Source organism: Dromiciops gliroides, chromosome 2 (genome assembly GCF_019393635.1).
Source record: "Dromiciops gliroides isolate mDroGli1 chromosome 2, mDroGli1.pri, whole genome shotgun sequence".
Lineage (NCBI taxonomy): Eukaryota > Metazoa > Chordata > Mammalia > Microbiotheria > Microbiotheriidae > Dromiciops > Dromiciops gliroides.
Window position 1 is genome coordinate 41,688,691 of NC_057862.1, and position 23,725 is coordinate 41,712,415.

The 23,725-nt window shown below is 40.8% G+C and overlaps 1 protein-coding gene across 1 annotated transcript in view; it reads right to left on the reverse strand.

The window, feature by feature from the left end:
- Positions 1 to 23,725, reverse strand: part of WNT8B (Wnt family member 8B) — a 111,313-nt gene that overhangs the window by 20,705 nt on the left and 66,883 nt on the right. The window contains exon 5 of the mRNA XM_043980288.1: positions 6,367 to 6,428. Coding sequence (XP_043836223.1) covers positions 6,367 to 6,428 — 62 coding nt within the window. The remainder of the gene's footprint in view (positions 1 to 6,366; positions 6,429 to 23,725) is intronic.

The window sequence follows — 23,725 nt, forward strand, 5'->3', positions numbered from 1 at the left end:
TTGCCCAGGGTCACACAGCTAGTAAGTGTCAAGGGTCTGAGGCTGGATTTGAACTCAGGTACTCCTGAATTCAAGGCCAGTGCTAAAAAAATTTTTTTTAAAGGAATGTGAGCTCAATGAGATCAGGGGTGGTTTTTGCTTTTGTTGGTATCCTTTGTACTTAGAACTGTGCCTGACACTTAATAAATGTTTGTTGATTTGACACTGATATAACTTGTATACATTCTTCACAGCAGAAAACAAGGTTTGTGCCATTATTATCCCCATTTTAGAGATGAGGAAACTGAGGCTGAAAGAGTTTAGGTGCTTTGCCTAGGATTTCACAGCTTGTGAACATCCGAGGAGATATTTAAATCCAGGTCTTCCTCACTCTTGGTGCATAGCTCTCTTCACTATATACCACATTGCTGCCTCCAATTAAGCCCCTGTATACAATGTTCTGGCATCTATACTAGACACTGGGGATATAATAACAGTTCTTTTCATATGGTAGAAACTGATTGATTGACTAAAAATAAAAACACCATCCCTACCCTCAATAAATTAATATTGACTAATAGGAGGAGATTCATGTTTACAAATTAGTAAATTTAAAGTATATAAAAATAATTTCAAGAAAGAGAGTGTGGGCTAATAACTGTATTTTATTCCAAAGTCAGGGAGAAATCACTGAAGGATCTCTGAGGGGAAGAACAGATCTATGAATGAGGAAGATTCTTTTGTTAGCTGTATAGAGGATGGAGCAGAGAGGGGAGAGACTGGAGACAGCCAGATAGGTTAGGAAGTTCACACTAGGCCAGGAGTGTCTCAGTGAGTGCCTGGCTGAGGGTAGTTGCAATGGGAATGGAAAGAAAGGGATGAATGGAAAAGGTATTGCAGAGGTAAAAAATATATATATTTTAATTGAAATACATTTTTCCACTTGACAAAAATCTATTTTATCAATCTTCCACCCCCACCTCCCAGCTTCAATGGAAAAAAAGAAAAACAAAACCTTTGTATCAAATAGGCCAAGTCAAGCAAAACATATCCCATATTGTCCATATCCACCCCCCCAAAAAAAAAGTTTCATTTTGCACCCAAGTCCATCATTTCTCTGTCCAAAAGAGGGTTTTATGTCCTCACTGGGGAGGTAAAATGGATGAGACTTGGTGACTGATTGGATGTAGAGGGTAAGATGAGGGAAGAACCTTTTTTAAAAAAAAAATTATTTGTAATTCCAAATTTGTAATTTTCTCCCTTCTGCCTCTTCTCCATCCCTCATTGAGAAAGCAAGAAAAACAAAACACATGACAAATATATATAGTTAAACAAAAAAAAATTCACATTAGTCCTCTCCCCCTCCCCCAAATTGCTCTTCGATATGCATTCTGTGTATATCAAGGCGAGGCAAGCCTGTTTCTATCACCTTAGCCTGAGCTGTGGGAAAGACCCAACATTGATTTTATTTTTCTTTTCATCTTGACATGGTTTAACTATCTGATTCCATCTGCCCCATTGCCCTGTCCCTCCTGGGTGGCCAGGATGATGTCCTTGAATACAGTGACCTTGACTTGTTTGTGAGTTTAAAATATCTCTTTAAGGTCTGGGTCTTTCTTGGGTAGATTGAAGGCAAAACAATCCAGAAGATTTGTAGCAGAATGAGGAGGAATTCAGGGCATCTACCTGTGGGTTAGGCCTTTGTTCTGGGGCCTGACAGCCCCTGATGTGCAGATAATGTAGACCAGGTGCAAAGTCCTGCCCCACCACCACCACCAATTGGTTCCATTTCCATCCTAGAACTAGCAAAAAGTAACATATCATATGAACAAAGCAAGCCATATATCCTGGGGTGGGGTGGGGGAATTGATCCCCTCATTCTGTACTCCATAGGAACCAATCAGCCCTTTGGATGAGAATAGACAGGAATTAAGGGGACATGCCCTGCCATCCTGGCCCTCAGAAAGAAGTGAGCAAGGTACTAGACTCTGTGGGCATCTTAATAGAACTTTGATGGGAGCGGGTGATAGGATGAGGCTTGAGATTTCTGGACCAGAAAGTGCCTCAGGCTGGTATTTCATCCATTTAAGAAGCTGGAAAGCAGATCAGAAGGTAATGTGGTAGAGTGGAAAGAGGACAAGTATGGAATCAGATCTCAGGTGACTTGGAAAAGAAAGAATGGAAATCAACTGGAATGGAAAACCCTTTGCCCTACTTGCCTCTGTAACATTTCACCCAGGGTATCCTTTTTTTTTTTTAATTTTAATTTTTTATTTTTAGTGAGGCAATTGGGGTTAAGTGACTTGCCCAGGATCACACAGCTAGTATGTGTTAAGTGTCTGAGGCCGGATTTGAACTCAGGTACTACTGACTCCAGGGCCGGTGCTCTATCCACTGCGCCACCTAGCTGCCCCTCAGGGTATCCTTCTTTATGTCACGGTAGGACTTGATGATTCTCAGGCATCCTCCTCTTCCCCCCCTACCCCCCCTACCCCACCCCCACCCCCCACCCCCGCCCCAGGACATTGAAACTTGAACAAATTCATCACACTCACACTCACACTCACACACACACACACACACACACACACACACACACACACACACACACACACACACACACCATGAGAAGAAAGAATCCGGATCTTGAGGGTGCTGAGCAAATAACAAAGATGAAGAGATCATATCTCCTTCATTCATACCAGTGGAGGACAGGGTGGAGGTGGGAGATTTGACTGTGGAATAATGAAGAGGACCTTTCAGTCCAATAGAGACTTAGGGAAAGCCCTAGGAATGAGGGTGCAATCACAGGAGCTAGAACCTAGACCTTAGAGTTGGAAAGGATAACGAGATCACCAACAAGAAATGATACAATGAAGAGAGTTCTAAAAGTGCCTGGGGAAGATTGAGTTTAAATCCCTTCTCTGATATCGTTTATATGAATCTTAACTATGTCTGAGCCTCAATTTCCTCTTCTATAAAAGAGACTAATGATACCTATAGTGCATCACAGGATTGTTATGAGGATCAAATGAATTAGTGCATGTAAAATGCTTTGCAAACTTGAAATCACTATATAAATGTCAGTCGTTATTTTCTCATTCAACTCCTCTATTATACACATAAGTAAACTAAGAACCAGAGAAGTGACTTACCCAAGATCATAGAGCTGCTCAGTAGCAGAGCCAAGACTAGCCCCTATGCTCCCTGAATCCTAATCCCACCGATGCCCTTTGCTTTAAATCCCTCCAGCCTTGGTCACATCTCCAAGGGAATCCTAGAATAGTAGCCAGGTGGGAAGTGTAAAGCCAGAGGCCTGAGGTTCACCTCTTCGGCTTATACCACCATTCTTCAAGCACTAGAGATGTAGGAGAAGTTGTAGATTACCACGGTGAGGATTGTCTGGCAGCGTGTCCCCCGCCCCCAAGGACTGGCAGCTTTGGAGCTCATTTTCCACGAGCCCGGCACCCTCGTGCCCGCTAAAACCGCTGGCTGGTGCTATCCACCCGCCCTGCTCTCCCCTGAGCATCCGCTCCCTCTCTCCTTTCCACTCCCCCCTTTCCCCTCCCCCAGCCTTTCAGACCGGGCTACAAGTCAGACAGAAGTTGGAATTGCCAGATTGTTAAATGCTCCAGGGTTGCATTGATAAAAGGAACAGACAGTGCCTTCATTAAGATGTTCACAAAGGCAGGAGTTGGTCAAGCCTCTCTCCCTCGCACAAGAGGAGACCGCCCACAATCGTCCCCTAGTTTTGGGGTTTTTTTGTCTTTTTACAAGAAGAGCTAACAGGCAGAGCCAAGTAATCAGAAGCAAGAGAATTTACACAATGGAGAATAATTTAAAGGAAAACAACCTTGAAAGCCATACAAACTGTGAGTCCTTCAGAGAGGACTGATGGGGAAACAGAGCTCCCTACCTCCCTCCCTTTTTACAGAAAGGTGGCGGTCTAGGGGTGTGGAATGAGTCGTATATGGTCACATATGGCCAGTGTGTTAGTAACTCTGCTTCAAAGCACATGGGTTCTTTTGTGTGGGAGGGACCGGGAAAATTGTTAAGCGATGTAAAAAGACGGCATCGATAGATAGTAATTTGGCATCCAGATTTCAGGCTAGAGGGCATTCACTTTGGAGAGCTAGCTGCAAACATTTCTTACCTGCTTCCTCAAACTGCAAAACTTAATTCAGATCGCTGCTTGTGGCAAAGGGCAATTAAACCACGGTGTCAGCAGAAGGCAACTACTTGCTGTTCACTCCAAATCAGACCAGGGGAGGGGGGAGGGGGATTTCCCCCCAAAAAAAACACCATCGTCTAATGAGCACTTGCTTTCCTATCTCTTTCTTTTCCTTCTTTTTGAAACCAAACATTTGGATTGGGACAGACAAGCCTCCCAGTCACCTTTCTGTCTGGCTGTGTCAGTGTCAAAGGGAGACAAGCGTGGCCCCCTCCCCAGCCGGCCAGGGGCCAGGGCCCTTCTCAAACAGTCATTCTTCCCAGCCTGGCGAAGGAGAGAAACCTAGGGTCGCTCGCGGCAGACGCTGAACGCAGGGGAATTCCTGCTGCCGTGTCACTCGGAATGCTCCCAGGGGACAGGCTCGGGGTGATTCCTCTGTCCCCCTGGGTTTTGTGTGTGTGCAGGAGGGGGAAAAGAAAGAAAGGCCTGGTGAAGTTGGAAGGGTTTAATTAAGTGCCCTCCACTGGTTTTCTATTTGAGCAATTACTTGGTGGGCCACCTTGTAATCCTAAACACTCCAACTGCCAGGCTCCATGTCCAGCTGACATTATTCTGAGCCTCTTTCTAATCTGATTGAGATGGAAATGATCTCCTGGGAGGGGGGAGACAGAGAGTGGGAAATACACCCACTTAGCACAGGAGTGCGACCTCAGGAAGTGTCCTAAACAAGAAGGTCCCCTTTCCTTCTGCTTGAAAAGCCAGTGAGGCTCCTGGGACACATCCCATCCACTGGAAGGTCAGACTGAGGTCTGGGAGGAAAGAGGGTTCAGACTAAGCTAACATGGAGATGGAGAAAGCCCCAACATCACCCAGTTCCTGGGTCTCTGAACCTTCCTTACCTTACTCTCCTGGTTTTCTTCTTAACATTAGCATGTGATAAGAAAAGGAGAGACAGAGGGGTGCCGGGGACAGAGCAGGGGTTCTTAAACCTTCTTTGTGTCCTGGAATCCTTTGTCAGTCTGATGATGCCTAGGGACTCCTCAGAATGTTTTTTAAACCCAAAGGATTACAAAAGAAACCAATTAAATTGAAATAGTTTTCATGATATTAAAAATAAACAAGTTCAAAGACCCTCGTCTAAGGACCTCTGGGATAGAAGGTTAGTCTCAGATTTAGGAAGATTGGTTTCAAGTCTTGCCTTTGACATAGGGTACAGAAAAAAAGTCAGTGGCTCTGGAGTCAGAGGACCTGGGTTCAAATCTCTCCTCAAATGCTTTTTATCTGTGTGACCTTGGGCAAATCAAAACCTCTCTGGACTTCCATTCTTTCATCCATACAATGAGAGAGTAGAACTAGATGGTCTAAGGTTTTCTTCCAGCTTTAGAACTATGAGTATGAGCTAACACAATGGCTGTGTAACCATGGGTAAGTTACTTAACTTCTCAGGCCCTAGATAACTCTTTAATACTTTAAATCACACTGGAGTTGGCTATGTGTGTCTGTGAAGGGAATTGCCAACACCAGGAGTTCCCCCCCAAAACCCAATGAAATTGTACATCTAAGACCCTATTAAACCTGCCCCCCACGCACACACCATATAGAAAGGACAGCAGAGAGAGACTCCCAGGGATTATTTTCCCAAAGGAAAATGCTCCAAAGTGTCTACAATTGTCATTGAAATGGAAGCCTGCTGAAGATTTCAGACTTTTCATATCTATACTTCATTTCAGACATGTTTATAAATTCCAGACTCAAATCTAGTGACCCTGCAGAAACTCTTGACCTCCAGGAAAAAACAAAAGTGATACGAACAGTTCCTTAGAGGTGTCCCATGAAATTTAAAAGCAGGTAAGGAAGCAGACTAAAATGAAAATTTTCACCTCAGCATCATCTTACACCTTTTTCCAGTGGTCAACACTAATCCTAGGACGGGATAAAAAAAGACACTTCCTCACTGCTGTGCTATCTACCTTGTTTAGAGTCGGTGGGAATACTACTATGGGGGGGGGGGCGGGGAAATGTCAGTTTCAACTTTTCTTTCCCCACATATACAGTGAGAGCTAGGCTATCATTTAGGATGATGAGTCCTACCCCGACAAAGATGGAAAAGTTTATACAAGAAGTGGGTCCAAAGCTGGGAAGAGAAGAGGACTCTCCTCCATGGGATAGTGAGTTCCACCTGTCCAAAGCCCTAAGCAAATGACCAGGTCACTTACCAGGTGTGGCTGAGTTGGAGGACACAAGTGAAAAGGAAGATACAGGCTGGGGACTCCATGAGAAATAGTCACAGGATGAAGACTTGCGATCCAGGGAGCCGAGATGAGCTCCTCACTGAGAGTGAGATGGAATTTTTCCCCAACCCCAACTTTCTTGGTGGGTAAATGAACCCAAGTAGAGAGCGAAGGGGAAATGAAATGGAGTGGTCAAATTTCCTAAGAAGAGATTATCTACTTAATTAAAGTTTTTTTTCCCCCTCTAAGCCCTTCAGCCAATCAGAATTCAAGTGCCAGAGAGAGATTGGGTTGATCAAAAGAACACCCCAGGATCCTCCCAGACAAATGCAGAAGGGGACATGGAACGAGAGGACAAAGAGGGACACGGGAAAGAAGACAAAGAGAGAAAGGGGAGAAAAAGAGACACAGCAAATCCCCTTCACATAATCGGGCATGTACCCCCACCTCTGAGTGCCTCACCCTCCCCTCCCCACAGGTCCCCAGAGGGGATTTAGATGGAGTCGTATTTTCTGATCCTTTCTCCTCTAGGCTTTGAGTTTTCATTACACCCAGGACATCTTTCTTTAGAGGAAATGTGCCATTCTGCCAGGAGCCAGATCCAGGAGGGAGGGATGGAGGGAAGGGGGCGAGAGAACACAACCTCTGACCCAATTTCCTTCTAACCTTCCCAGCTGACTTCTTCCCTTTATCTTTCTGGTCAAACAGCAAATACTGATGATGAGCATGTATGCTCAGCCCTATGCTAGGCACTCTGTGTGTGTGTGTGTGGGGGGGGGGGGATTACAAAAGACATATATTTCAATTCAGTTCAAAACAACAAGCATTTGTTAACTATCTGCTATGTGTCAAACATTGTACTTGGTGCTAGGCACATAAAGATAAAAATGTCAACCTCAAGGAGTGTCCTCAGAAGTGTCCTCAAGGAGTTTACATTCTATGAGAGGTGAGGACTTTGCACTCAAGGACATTATTGAAGCCTGTTATCAACAAATCCTATGAATTGACAGCTAATCCAGTGCTACTGTAACCAGTACTCCAGTCTCTGAAATTATATAAAGTAGGTTCAGTCTTGGGGATAGTCACCCCCAAATCATATCTCTTTGGCATGTTTTATCCCTATTCAAAGGTCCCTCTGGGAAATCCCTGACTACAACTCAAATATAGCTTGTATCTATGTCTCCACAGATACTTACTAGCTGTATGACCCTGGGCAAATCACTTAACCCTCAAAGCCTCACAAAAACAAACAAACAAAAAAGAATGACAGAGAAAAAAATGTAGACCCCACCCACCCACCCGGATTAGAGCATAACAGTTTCCACCTAGGTGTGGTTCCTACAAACCAAATCTCACCAGTAAAGTCCTGCAGCTATCTAGATTTTTATTTTATTTTATTTTTGCAGGGCAATTAGGGTTAAGTGACTTGCTCAGGGTCACACAGCTAGTAAGTGTTAAGTGTCTGAGGCCCGATTTGAACTTAGATACTCCTGACTCCAGGGCTGGTGCTCTATCCACTGCACCACCTAGCTGCCCCATGAATCCTACTTTCAAGGAGAATTTAGACCTTAGAAGGGGTGGTGGCATGAAAAGGACTAAGGAAAAAGGGAAGAAGATTACACCCCCCCCATATATGGATTATTATTTCTGACAACTGTTTGTATCTTGTTTGTTCAAAGTTGTTTGTATGTTGTCTTCCCTCCCCTCCTATTAGACTCTGAGTTCCCTAAGGTTAAGGAATGTTTTTTGCCTTTCTTTGTGTGCTCAGTGCTTGACACATAGAAGTTAATTAATAAATGCTTCTTGACTTGACTCAACTTGAGAGAGGAAGTTCCTGGGCATCATCAGCCTCTTTGGGGAGAAGATAAAAGATATGACCTTGTAGCCAGAAGAACACTTTAAAAAATACAACAACTAAGAGCAGAGGCACTAAACTTTGCCCTTAACTGTTACCATGAATTTTTCATATTGATTGTTATATGATGGAACTCCTATAGTTAGAAGGGGATATAAACTATGACCCCACCACCATGAGGGACCTTTGGTTTGAGAGAGATTACCAATGACCATCCTTTTATTAATACCTGCCATCCTAGTAGTAAAATGCTTAAATTACCCAGAAACGATGTCTCTCATATTTTTAATCATCACACAGGATAAATTGGAGATAATCTCAGGGAGAAGGCACTAACATTAAAGGGAACTAGGAAAGGCTTTTAAAGACAGGATTACATTTGTAATTAACTTGAAGGAAGCCAGGGAAACCAGAAGCTGAGAAGGGAGAGGATTCTAGGCATGGGAGCCAGCCAGTAAAAATACCTAGAATCAAGAGAAGAAGTGTGTTGTACAAGGAACAGAGAGGAGGCCTGTGTGACTGGATCACAGACTACACAGAATGAGTTCGCAAAAAACACTGGAAAGCCAAGCTCAAGATTTTATAACTGATCCTGGATGGAGTAGAGAGCTTGGAGAGAACGTGCTCCTTCTCCTTGCCAAGGCAAACCTTTCTCTCTATGCTGAAGTGATTCCATTTCCATCCAGTCTTCTCCAACAGATCCTCTCTTTCATCTCTCCATTCTCACTAATCTTCAATCTCTTCCTGTTTGCTGAATGCTTCCCTACTGCCTACAAACATGCTTATTCCTCCTCCATCCTCAAAAAACCTTCCCTTGATCCATCTATCCCTACCACCTCTAGCCCCATATCTCTTCTCCCTTTCATTGACAAATTCCTTGAGACCATCAACAATAAGTGACTCCACTTCCTTTCTTCTCACTCTCATCTTTTCTCTCTCTTCAGTCTGGCTTCCAATCATTCTACTGAAAATCTTCCTTTTAACGTTACTAATGATCTCTTAAGGGCCAAGTCTAATGCCTTTTCTCAATCCTCATTCTTCTTGACCTCTCTCTAGTTTTTTTTTTTTCAGGGCAATGAGGGTTAAGTGACTTGCCCAGGGTCACACAGCTAGTAAGTGTCAAGTGTCTGAGGCTGGATTTGAACTCAGGTCCTCCTGAATCCAGGGCCAGTGCTTTATCCACTGTGCTACCTAGCTGCCCCCCTCTCCCTAGCTTTTGATACTATCACCCTCTTCATCTTCATGCCTTCTTCTTTTGAGGTTCCATAACACTAACTTGGTTGTCTTCCTACCCATATGATCATTCCTTCTCAATCTCCTTTGCTAGATCTTCATGGAAGTCACATTGGCTAATTATGGGGTCTTGGCCACAGATCTCTCCTGGATATGTGGTGTTTGCTTATCCCCTCTCCTTATTACTTAATAGAATGTAAGCTCCTTGAGGGCAGGGACTATTAATTTTGTCTCAGTGCCTGGCACAGAGTAGATACTTAATAACTGCTTATAGAACATGACTAATATGGAAATGTTTTGCATGACTCCACATGTATAGCATACATTGAATTGCTCACCTTCTCAAAGGAGAGGTGGGGAGGGAGGAAGGGAAAGAATTTGGAACACAAAGTCTTAAAAATGGATGTTAAAAAATGTTTTTATATGTAATTTGGGAAAAATAAAATGCTTGTAGATCGATTGGGTTCTTCCTGAAGTCCTCCTCCCCGAGCCTGCTTTAATCAGGAACACCCTTTCGCAAGCTGTTTGTGGAAGCTTTTTTATAGATCTGGAACAGAGGCGGTCCTTACACCCTGCTTCAAGGTGATTGGTTGGTGTCATCCAAATCCATTGTCTTTGAAGGTGTTCTCAAGTTGAGTTCACAGTCTAGTTTCTGAGAACAAAACTTCTTAAAGGATAGCCAGTGTGATTACAATCCAATTAACTTGATACAATCCAATTAACTTGAAGTAGGCTTAATCAGCAGTCAATCACTCTCACTTGATTCAATCAGTATAGATTAATCTACAGGTGGGTCTTTGAGTATCTGCTAAAATCCCATTATTTCATCACAAGAGGTAAAGGACTCAGTGCAAAATGAGACAAATATTTTTTGGACCTGGCCAATGTAGAAATTTGTTTTGATTGAATAGACATGTTTGTAATGGGTTTTACTTTTCTTGAATTCTCATTTGGAGGTTAGAGCTAGAGTTGGGAAGGTGAGAAGGCAAATCTTGACTGATTAAAATAATTTTTTTTAAAAAATAGGAGTTACAGAGGGCATGGTGTAGGGACAAACAGGAATAGAGTGCAACAGGGAAGTGGGCATAGGGTCGAGGTGTATGGAAATGAGAAAAAAGAGGTAGATGGGCTGAAGAAAGGTATTTTCTATAGTTTAAGATTCAATGTCATAAGGAAGGAGAGAATGAGGAAGAGGACATTCTTCTAACTTAACAGTAATTACTAATAGTAATTACCTAATGGTAATGAGTCAAGTCAGAGTAACAGGAAATGGGAGGAGCTCCTTTATAAAGCAAGTGAGTAGAATGTTCTTTCCCTGGTCTTGTTCCTTGTCTCAGCTCCCAGTGTCCCAGACTCAGTGCTTACTGAAGCAGTTCTGACGGTCTGGAGAGGAGGTGGGTAACTAACTGTGCCTTTGTGACAGTAGCAGCAGGAGTGGGCTGAGTAAGGAGGGCCCATCATACAACATACTTCTCAACAATCGATCTACAAGCATTTTATTTTTCCCAAATTACATATAAAAACATTTTTAACATCCATTTTTAAGACTTTGTGTTCCAAATTCTTTCCCTTCCTCCCTCCCCATCTATATCATTAAACATCCATTCCTTCTCCCCCCCCCACCCCATTACCCTTATATTTCATTTTTCTTGGTAAGATATTTTTGGCTGTAAAATAGCATTTCCTTCAATTATTTAAAAATCTGCCGGCCAAATGGGTCTAGTACACGCATGCGCACGCGCGCGCGCGCGCACACACACACACACACACACACACACACACACACACACACGGTGGGGAGGAGAGAAAGAGAGGAAGAGAGGGAGGGAGGGAGAGGGAGAGAGAGAGAGATCCAGATCCAGATCCAGATCCAGATCCAGATCCAGATCCAGATCCAGATCGAGTGAGCTGGGAACAGAATTACATTCACTCTACAAGGAAATAGGGGGGAAAGGGAGGGGGGAGGGAGTATTTGAGGGTGGGATTAATATAGTATATTGAAAAAGAAAACAGACAAAAGACAAGAAAAGTCTAGAATATAAAAAGTATGTTTCAGTTTGCATTCAGAGTTCATCAGTTTTATCTCTGGAGGTGGATAGCATTTTTCATCATAGTTTCTTTGGAATTGTCTTGGAACATCATCTTGATCAGAGAAGCTGAGTTTTTCACACTTGAACATCCTTACAATATTGCTTTTACTGTGTACAATGTTTTTCTGGTTCTGCTCATTTTGCTTTGCATGAATTCATATGTCTTCCCATGTTTTTCTGAAACCATCCTGTTCATCATTTCTTATAGTACAATAGTATTCCATCACAATCATACACTACAACTTGTTCAGCCATCCTCCAATTGATGAGCATCTCCTTAATTTCCAATCCTTGGCCAGCACACAAAAAAGCTGCTATAAATATTTGTATACAATAATAACAGCAACATTGTGCAATGATCAACTATGATGGATTTAGCTTTTCTTGGCAATGCAATGACCCAAATTCCAAAAGACTCATGATAGAAAATGTTCTCCACATGCAAGAAAAGAACTGTGGAGTCTGAATGCCCATTGAAACATACTATTTTCACCTTTTTTGTTTTTTTTTTCTTCTTACTCATGTTTTTTCCCTTTTGTTTTGAGTCCTCTTTCACAGCATGACTAATGTGGAAATATGTTTAACATGATTGGACTGTATAACCTATATAAGATTGCTTGCTGTCTTAGGGAGTGGGGAGGAAAAGGAGAGAAGGAAGGAGGGAGGGAGAAAAATTTGGAACTCAAAATCTTACAAAAATGAATGTGGAAAGCTATATTTACATGCAATTGGAAAAAGATAAAATACTATTAAGATGGAAAAAAATTTTTGTACAAATAGGTCCCTTTCCCATTCCTGTGATCTCTTTAGGATACAAAACTAAAAGTGGTATTGCTGGGTCAAAAGATATGCATAGTTTTTAAAGCCCCTTTTAAGCTGTTTGGGCTTAAATTGTTAAATTGGGCCTAGTTGTTCTCCAGATTGGTTGGACCAGTTCACAACTCCACCAACAGTGCATTGGTGTCTTAATTTTTCTATATTCCCCCCAGCATTTCTCATTTTCCTTTTCTGTCATTTTAGCCAATCTGAGAGGTGTGAAGTAGTATCTCAGAGTTGTTTTAATTTGCATTTCTCTAATCAATAGTGATTTAGAGCATGTTTTTTTTTTATTATTTTTTTTTAGTGAGGTAATTGGGGTTAAGTGACTTGCCCAGGGTCACACAGCTAGTAAGTGTTAAGTGTCTGAGGCGGGATTTGAACCCAGGTACTCCTGACTCCAGGGCCGGTGCTCTATCCACTGTGCCACCTAGCTGCCCATAGAGCATGTTTTAATGTGAATATTGATAGCTTTGAATCCTTCTTCTGGAAATTGCCTGTTCTTATCTTTTGACCATATATCAACTGGAGAATGGCTTTTATTTTTTTATTTTATTTTTTATAAATTTAGCTCAATTCTTTACATATTTAAGAGATGGGGGCTTTATCGGAGAAACTTCCTGTAAAATTTCCCCTCACCCAGTTTCCTGTTTTCCTTTTAATTTTGGCTGCATTAGTCTTGTTTGTATAAAAGATTTTTAATTTCATCTAATCAAAATTATTCATTTTACTTCCCATGATCTTCTACATCTCTTGTTTGGTCATAAACTCTTCTCTTATCCATAGATCTGACAGGTAAATTTTCCATGCTCTCCTAATTCACTTGACATCACCTTTTATGTCTAAATCATATACCTTATCTTGGCATATGGTTTGAAATGTTGGTTTATGCCCAGTATCTTCCAAACTACTTTCCAGTTTCCCCAGAAATTTTTGTTGAATAATAAGTTCTTACCCCAAAAGTTTGGATCTTTGGGTTTATCAAATACAAAATTACTTTGGTCATTTACTAATGTATATGTATAACTAATCTATTCCACTGGTCTACCACTGTATTTCTTAGCCAGTACCAGAGTGTTTTGGTAATTACCACTTTGTAATATAGTTTAAAATCTTGTATTAATAGGTCTCCTTTCTTCACATTTTCCCCCACTGATTCCCTTGATATTCTTGACCTTTTGTTCTCCCAGATGAATTTTGTTATGGTTTTCCTTGTTCTATAAGATAGTTCTTTGGTAGTTTGATATGTCACTGAATAAGTAAATTAACTCAGGTAGAATTGTCATTTCTATTATATTGACTCAGCCTTCCCACAAGCAATTAATATTTCTCCAATTGTTTAGATCACTCTTTATTTATATGAAAAGTGTTTTGTAATTGTGTTCATATAGTCCCTGGGTTTGTCTTGGAAGGTAAACTCTTTAAGTATTTTATATTGTCTTCAGTTATTTTAAATGGAATTTCTCTTTCAATCTTTTGCTGCTGGATTTTGTTGGTGGTGTATGGAAATGCTGATGATTTATGTGGCTTTATGTTCTATCCCACAACCTTGCTAAATTTGTTAATTGCTTCAACTATTTTTTTAGTTAATTCTCTTGGGTTATTTAAGTATACCATCATATAATCTCCAAAGAGTGATAGCTTTGTTTCCTCATTATCTATTTGTATTCTTTGAATTTCTTTTTCTTGTCATTGCTATAGTTAACATTTCTAGTACAATATTGAATAATTGTGGTGATAATGGACATCCTTACATCCTTACTTCATTCCTGATCTTATTGGGAAGACTTCAAGTTTATTCCTGTTACAGAAAATGCTTGCGTTTGGTTTTAGATAGATACTACTTATCTTAAGAAAGACTGGGGGGGGGCAGTTAGGTGGGGGCAGTTAGGTGGCACAGTGGATAAAAGCACCAGCCCTGGATTCAGGAGGACCTGAGTTCAAATCCAGCCTCAGACACTTGATAGCTACTAGCTGTGTGACCCTTGCAAGTCACTTAACCCTCCTTGCCCTACAAAAAAGAAAAAGAACAAAAGAAAGACTCCATTTATTTCTATGCTTTCTAGTGTCTTTAATAGGAATGGGTGTTGCATTTTGTCAAAGTTTTTTCTGCATATATTCATATAATCATGTTTTTTTTGTTTTTGTTATCAATATGGTTAATTATGCTGATAGTTTCCCAATATTGAACCATCCCTGAATTCCTGATATGAATCTCTCCTGGCCATAGTGTATGATCTCTATGATATATTGTTATAATGTTCTTGCTAGTATTTCATTTGCTATTTTTACCTCAAAATTTATGTTTTTGTTTTTTATTTTTTGTTTTTGTTTTTTTTTAGATAGGCAATTGGGGTTAAATGACTTGCCCAGGGTCACACAGCTAGTAAGTGTCAAGTGTCTGAGGCCAGATTTGAACTCAGGTCCTCCTGACTCCAGGGCTGGTGCTCTAGCCACTGTGCCACCTAGCTGCCCCTACCTCAAAATTTATTAAGGAAATTGGTTTATAGTTTTCTTTCTCTGTTTTTACTCTTCCTAGTTAAGGTATTAAAACCATATTTGTAGGACCAATATGATAATGTTTTACATAATTGCACATGTATAACCTTTATCTGTTTTTTTTGGCTCTGCTCATTTTGCTTTGCATGAATTCAGGAAATGAGGAAGGGATCGAGGGAAAGGATTTGGTTATGGTTAGAATTGGGGAGGGTTAGAATTTGGAACTCAAAACTTCAAATAAAATTGTTTATTATAAAAAATAAAATTTAAAAAGCCTTTACAATGATAAAAAACACATTTGTGTAATAAAAGGAATTTAGTAGGACTTCTTCTTTACCCGGTTAAAAATAATTTATATAGTATTGATATTAATTGCTTCTTAAATGTTTGGTAGAATTCATTTGTAAATCTAACTGGTCCTGAGAATCTTTTCTTAGTGACCTCATTGATGGGTTATTCAATTTCTTCTTTTAAAAGAGGGTTAATTACATATTCCATTTTCTCTTCTGTTAATCAGAATAGCTTATATTTTTAAAATGTTCATCCATTTCACTTAGATTGTCAGTTTTGCTAGCATATATTTGGGCAAAATTATTATTATTATTTTTTTTTTTGGTGAGGCAATTGGGGTTAAGTGACTTGCCCAAGGTCACACAGCTAGTAAGTGTTAAGTGTCTGAGGCCAGATTTGAACTCAGGTCCTCCTGACTCCAGGGCCGGTGCTCTATCCACTGCGCCACCTAGCTGCCCCCCCCCAAAAAATTATTTTTTTTTTATTCCTTTTTTCCTTTTTTTTTTGGTAAGGCAATCGGGGTTAAGTGACTTGCCCAGGGTCACATAGCTAGTAAGTGTTAAGTGTCTGAGGCAGGATTTGAACTCAGGTCCTGCTGAACCCAGGGCCGGTGCTCTATCCACTGTGCCCCCTAGCTCCCCCTGGCAAAATTATTTCTAATAATTGCTTTGATTTCATTTTCAGGGTCCCTGATCTTTTGTGACTAAAATTGATACTGCTCCTTAGGGCTTCTGCTCCCTCTTGACCAAAAGTGCTCCTTTCTACCCTTGAACTCATCGTTTCTTACAGCACAATGGTATTCATTACATTCATATAACCACAACTCGTTTAGCCATTTCCCAATTGATGGGCATCCCCTCAATTTCCAATTCTTTGCCACCACAAAAAGAGCAGCTGTAAATTTTTTTTTACATAAACATCTGTATTTTAAAAAAAACACTTCCATCTTCCCCAATACTAAAAAAGGTAAAAATAATAACAAAACCCTCATAACATATAAGTATAGTCAGGCAAAACAAACCATAATATTGGCTACATCCAAAAATGTGTGTTTCCTTTGTGTTAGCTCCTTGTCTCTGTGTAAGGAGCTGAGCCACATTTTTTACCATTGGTCATCCAGAATCAAAATTGGCAATTATATTCATCAGAATTTTTAAGTCTTAAAATGTTTTTACAATGTTGATGTTCTAGTATACAATATTCTCTTGGTTCTATTCACTTTACAATGCATCAATTCATATATATCTTCATGTTTCTCTTGGGGGTATAGACCTAGTAGTGGCATTACTGAATGAAAGTGTGTGCACAGCTTAGTAACTTTTGGGCATAGTTCCAAATTGTATTTCAGAATGACAGGTAATTCAGAGCTGTACCAACAATGCATAAATGAGTCTGTTTTCTTTCAGCTCATAAACATTTATCATTTTTCTTCTTTAGCTAACTTTGCCAATCTGATGGTCAACTCAGAGTTATTTTAATCTTCACTTCTCTAATTATTTTTGTCCATTTTTATATGGCTAGAAATAGATTGGTTTCTTCCCTTGAGAACTGTCCCTTTTTATCCTTTGCCTATTTTATTAATTGGGAATAATTCTTATGCTTATAAATTGAATCATTTCCTTATATTTTGGAAATACTACCTTTATCAGGTGAACTTGTGGCAGATTTTTCTCAGTTAACAGTTTCCTTTTTGTTTGGGGTTTTTTTTTTGGGGGGGGGAACAATGAAGATTAAGTGACTTGCCCAGGGTCACACAGCTAGTAAGTGTCAAGTGTCTGAGTGAGGTAACATTTGAACTCAGGTCCTCCTGAATCCAGGGCTGGTGCTTTATTCACTGCACCACTTAGTGGCCCCCAACAGTTTCCTTTTAAATCTTATTTGCATCGAATTTGTGCAAAACCTTTTCAAATGTTTGCATATTTCCCTCCATCCTATTCTCTTATATTTTCTCCTCTTTTTATTTAATGCCCTATCATAGAAAAAGAAATGTGTGGAACACGATTGTATTTAGCATTAGAGATCTGTTAGATGGAAACAATTTCTATTCCTTTGACCCTTTTTTCTTTCCCTCATTAAAACCTCAGTCACAGGTTCTTTGCTTCTCTTTCTTCTCTTTTAAACTCTTCTTCATGGCTCGTGGAGTCGTTCTATTTCTACTTTGCCTTCTGCTTGTAAGAGATCTGGGCAGTTTTCTTTCATGATTTCTTGAAATATAATTTCTTGGCCCCTTTTTTAGTTATGGATTTCAGATAGTACAATAATTCTTAAATTATCTCCTCTTGATTTGTTTTTGTCTTTTTTTTTCTTTTTGCTATGAGATACTGTACATTTTAGCCTATTTTTTGAAAGCCTTTGGACTTTGTTTTAATATTTTTATTGTCACATTAGATCCTTAACTTCTATTTAGTCCATTCTAATTGTCAAAGCCTCTGTTACTTAGGTAAGATTTTGTATCTCTTATATGCTAAGCTGTTCATTCTTTTCCTAAGTCTTTCCTCCATAACTCTCATTTTATTCTAATTATTTCATCTGATGCTCTCATCTCTCTGTCTCTCCTCTCTCTCTCTCTTGTCTCTCTCTCCTCTCTGTCTCTCTATCTCTCTCCCTCCCCCCCCCTTTTAGGTGGGGCAATGAGGGCTAAGAGACTTGCCCAGGGTCACACAGCTGATAAGTGTCAAGTGTCTGAGGTCAGATTTGAACTCAGGTCCTCCTGAATCCAGGGCCAGTGCTTTATCTACTGTGCCACCTAGCTGCCCCTCTCATCTTATTTATAATATCATCTTAAACTCTTTAAAAAAAAAAACTCATGGGGGCAGCTAGGTGGCATAGTGGATAGAGCATCGGCCCTGGAGTCAGGAGGACCTGAGTTCAAATTCAGGCTCAGACACTTAATATTTACTAGCTGTGTGACCTTGGACAAATCTCTTAACCCCAATTGCCTCACCAAAAAAAAAAAAAGTATTCTTAGAGAATTAATGTGTGTATTGAGCATATTAAGCATTCCAAGAGTGGAGATAGCTTCCTGAAGAGGGTAAAAGAAAACGACCAGAAGAAGGAAGCCAAAGAAAAAGGCACCTGGATTCAACTGAAAGGTCAGCCTGCTCCACCCAGAGAAGCACACTTTATGAGGACCAATGGCAGGGAACCTGAGCTGTTGGAACCAATCCTCTATGAATTCATGGCATAAATGACTAAAAAATATCATAAAAAGATTCTTGGATTATGAAATAAATCAATAAATAATGAAATTCATCATTCCTCCAGCTATCTTCTCTGAATAACCCGGCCTTGCTGGTCTGCCTGGGAGACCTGGGGGATGGATTTTTCTTCCTGGTCTTTCTGGGAGACTTGCAACCCCCAAGTTATTGTGTGGGGTAGATGGGGGAGAGGTTGAAACCACGATCTCTTCTAGGCAACTCCAGCTCTGGGCTCCTGTTCCCTCTAGAAGACTCCACACTGCTGATCTAGGCCTGGAGATAAGTCCACCATCAGCTCTGGCCAAACATTTGCTGCTTGCTGGGCCCCTCTGGGATACCTTGTACCACTGATTTGCACTAGGAAATGAGTCCATAGTTGGCTCTTGCTGTCCCCGTCCTATTTTGGAGCTCTGGATGCTAAGCCTCCAGTTCCTAGCCTGGTCACTTCCCTGTGGGTCATATTTGTTATCTTGAGCTGCAAAGGTGGCTGTGGTTTTTTGGCTAAGAAACTATGGTTTCTCCTATGAAATGAGAGCCTTAGGGGCAGCTAGGTGGCATAGTGGATAGAGCACTAGCCCTGGATTCAGAAGGACCTGAGTTCAAACCCGGCATCAGACACTTGACCCTTACTAACTGCGTGACCCTGGGCAAGTCACTTAACCCCAATTGTCTCAAAAAAAAAATTAATGTTGAAATGAGAGCCTTGGGCCAGATGACATCTGAAGCTCCAGCTCTAAATTCTTTGGCTCTGTGACCTCACCTGCCAAGCTCCACATGCTTGTCCAAGTGACCTAAGAGGGGGAGAGCCAGACCCCAAGTGCCTGGAGGCCTTTTGTCTTTACATTTATGTCTCTGAACACAAGTCAGAAGCCAGAGTTGTGAGAACAGACTTTTCCAGTCTGAGAGATGGCAGCAGCTGTGTAAATAAATTATGCTGATATAAATCATTAATGGTGTTGGGGTGGAGTATCAAATTGTAATGCTTTATGGGCTCTTCCTTTTGTATTTTCAGTGGGGTCACATAAGGACTTTCTTCCACTTGCCAAATATTTGCTCCCTTGAGGGCTTATACTGGATCTGGAGACTTCATTACCCAAATTTATGGAAATTAAGACATGGACTATATTGGAGATCTGTCAGAGTAAATTCTGAGTGGAAACATAATAATTAAAAGAAACTAAGGGGGGGCAGCTAGGTGGTGCAGTGGATAAAGCACCGGCCATGGATTCAGGAGAACCTAAATTCAAATCTGGCCTCAGACACTTGACACTTACTAGCTGTGTGACCCTGGGCAAGTCACTTAACCCTCATTGCCCCACCCACCCAAAAAAAAGGAAAAGAAAAAGAGAAACTAAGAGTATTTTTTTGGATCATCCTCTACTGCAGGATCTGACCCATTCCAAGTGTCCAGACTTTGGAAGACCCTGAGCCATGAATTACACTATCAGCCAAGACCATATACCTGGAAAAGATTATGGACTTGCCAGAGGCTGTAAGCCAGCTAAGACCAGGAGAGAGCAGAAACAATGTGACAACATTACCACAAGGTGTAGGAAGTCCTTCTGCATTGGAGACCCTCTGTACACGGCCCAGATGTGTATATTCCCTCTTTATCTTTGTTCTCTATGTGTGTGCCTCATTCACGTATTCATCCCAGCCCCACAAACTCCTTTTGCATGTGCTCCTCCACATATGTGCTCCAGCCACATGAGTCCCTTATATATCTGCTATGTACCTCTCCATACATATTGCCTAGGTATGTCTGCTCTTCTCATTGATGATGTATGTATTTGTAGGAGAGTGTGCCTCAGGTTTGGGGAGGAAATGTTCTAAAGAGATTTTTCTTAGTGTGTCATTTCATTAAGTGTTCTTGCCTGGAATTGTTTCTTCTGGCTGTCTAGTAAAAGCAAACCCATTTTTGGAAGCATGTGAGCTATCAATTGTGAGTGAATACAAACCCAGAGTATACTGAACCTGGAGGGGGGTTATACTATGAGTTGGAATATGGATGCTATACTATAATCAGGGGTGTGCTGGTAAATGTTTAACAACTTGCTCTCTGAAAATGTAGGATATACTTTTAAGTTCCAACTGCATTATTAACATTTTCTCTGTCACTTTTATTTTTGGCAGGCAGTGAGGGTTAAGTGACTTGCTCAGGGTCACATAGCTAGTAAGTATCAAGTGTCTGAGGCCAGATTTGAACTCAGGTCCTCCTGAATCCAGGGCCGGTGCTTTATCCACTGTGCCACCTAGCTGCCCCCTCCATCACTTTTAAAAGTCTAAAAAATCAACAAAATAATAAATTTGTAGCTTGACAATTTCTGAGAAGTAAATTTCACACTAAAAATTTAACAACCAGGGGGCAGCTAGGTGGCGCAGTGGATAAAGCACTGGCCCTGGATTCAGGAGGACCTGAGTTCAAATCCGGCCTCAGACACTTGTTTTACATTATTGCACATTTATAACCTATATCTGATTGCTTACCATTTTAGAGAGGGAGAGACGAAGAGACTTCGGAACTAAAATTTTTTAAAAGAATGTTAAAAGTGTTTTACATGTAATTGGAGAAAAAGAAAATATTAAAAATAAGTATTACTGGGGCAGCTAGGTGGCACAGTGGCTAGAGCACCAGCTCTGGAGTCAGGAGGACCTGAGTTCAAATCCAGCCTCAGACACTTAACACTTACTAGCTGTGTGACCCTGGGCAAGTCACTTAACCCTCATTACCCTGCCAAAAAAAAAAAAATTAACAGCCAGGTCTCTGAAGCCTATAGAGCTGACTCCAGCATACCCCTAATAGAATCCTAAAATAGAGATAATCCCCTGTTTTAGAAAGATGTTTGGTTGAGGCATCTGCTGAATCAGGAGGTTCAGAATTATACATTTCAGAGAGATGAATTCATGGGAGTTTTTTAATGGAGTTTCTGAAAGAAAGAAAAGCAACCATATAACCAGGAAGGTATCCCTGGTAAATATAAACCAGTGTAGCCCCTCCCCAAAATGAACAGTCTGGATAGCCATTTCTTCTTTTCCCTTGCGCACAGAAAACAACAACCTTGAAAGAAAGAAAAGCTACACCTGAGTCTGTTGCTAGGGGAGCTCCAGAACACAATGGGTCGAATGAATTCTCCAGATATATACTATCAGAATTCTAGGCACCAGGTTTTAGGAAAGACAAGGTAGAGGGCATCTAGAAGAGGGTGATCAGGTGTGGAGCAGAGGTAACTGATAGCTTGACTTTCCTTGCTCTCCAGTGCCATCTGGTGGTTATAAATAAATACTTGTTATATCTAATTGTTATAAAGAAATACTCTAAAAGCTTCTCCTATCAACTGGACACAATATTCCAGGTGTATTCTTGGTATGTCAGAGCACAGGGGGACTATTTCTTCCTTCCTTCCTTCTTTCCTCTTCCTTCCTTTCTTTATTCCTTCCTTGTTTCTTCCTTCCTTCCTTTTCCTTTCTTTCTTTTTCATTCTTTCTTCTTTCCTTTCTTCCTTTTTTTTGGTTTGAGTTTTCTTCTACAAAATGACTAATATGGAAATATGTTTTACATTATTGCACATTTATAACCTATATCTGATTGCTTACCATTTTAGAGAGGGAGAGACGAAGAGACTTCGGAACTAAAATTTTTTAAAAGAATGTTAAAAGTGTTTTTACATGTAATTGGAGAAAAAGAAAATATTAAAAATAAGTATTACTGAGGCAGCTAGGTGGCACAGCGGCTAGAGCACCAGCTCTGGAGTCAGGAGGACCTGAGTTCAAATCCAGCCTCAGACACTTAACACTTACTAGCTGTGTGACCCTGGGTAAGTCACTTAACCCCAATTGCCTCACCAAAAAAAAAAATTACTGGTAGCCATAAATACCCATAATGAATGAAAGGAAGCAAAATGGCCTTTTATACAAAAATATTTATAACAGCCCTCTTTGTTATAGCAAAGAACTGAAAGTTAAGGGGATATGGTTGAACGAATGATGGCTTACAAATATAAGACTGCAAGAAATAACAAAAGGGACAATTTCAAAGAAACCTGGGAGGACTTCTATAAACTGCTGCACAGTGAACCAAGGATGAGGAGAACAATTTCTATAATAACAGCAACAATATGGTAAAGACAAACAACTTTGGAAGACTTAAGAACTCTGATTAAGGCAATGACCAACCATAATTCCAGAGGACTGATGGTGCAGCAGCTCCCCACCTCTTCTCAAAGAGGTGATGAACTCAAGATGAAGAATGAGAAAGATATTTTTGGTTACAGCCAATGTGGCGATTTGTTTTGCTTGACTGTGCATATTTGTTACAAAGGTTTGGCTTTTCTTCAGAATTGTTTTTTTTTGTTTGTTTGTTTTTCTGTGGGGCAATAAGAGTTAAGTGACTTGCCCAGGGTCACACAGCTAGTAAATGTCAAGTGTCTGAGGCCGGATTTGAACTCAGGTCCTCCTGAATCCAGGGCCAATGCTCTATCCACTGCGCCGCCTAGCTGCCCCCTTGGCTTTTCTTTTTTTTTTTTTCTCTCGAGGGAAAGAGGGAGTGGGAAGAGAGAGGGAGAGGGGAGCTAGAAGTAGGGTTGATGAAAAAAAAAAGAGAAAAGAAGAAAAGAGAGTTATTGAAACAAGTTTTTTAAATGCACTGAAAAGAATAAGAAACAGATCAGAGTTGGGGGCAGCTGGGTGGCACAGTGGATAAAGAAAGCACCAGCCCTGGATTCAGGAGGACCTGAATTCAAATCTGGCCTCAGACACTTGACACTTACTAGCTGTGTGACCCTGGGCAAGTCACTTAACCCCCATTGCTCCTGTAACGATTGGAATGACGCCACCTGCTGGAGACTTACTGTAGAAGAGTTCCGCCTGGGGGCAGCTAGGTGGCACAGTGGATAGAGCACAGGCCCTGGAGTCAGGAGTACCTGAGTTCAAATCCGACCTCAGACACTTAACACACACTTACTAGCTGTGTGACCCTGGACAAGTCACTTAACCCAAATTGCCTCACTAAAAAAAAAAAAAAGAAGAAGAAGAGTCCCGCCCATGAAGCGAAGGTCTTTGAGGGCAAGACCAGGAGTCTTTTCTTTGGCGTCAGGAAGTGACTCGGGCTAGTGGGAGGAGGAAGGAAGAGACTGGCGCTCGGTCTCACGCTCTTTTCTTTGGACTCTGGTGGAGAGCGGAGCTAGAAATATGCTCTCCTTTTAATACATAGGAATCTAGGCCTTTCTCTCTCTCTTTACCAAATTCTTATTCTCCTTAATAAACGCTTAAAAGTCTAACTCTTGCTAAAGCTTATAATTTATTGGCGACCACTCATTAAATATTTTAGACAGTTTAGCTAGAATTTTAGCCCTTACTACTCCACA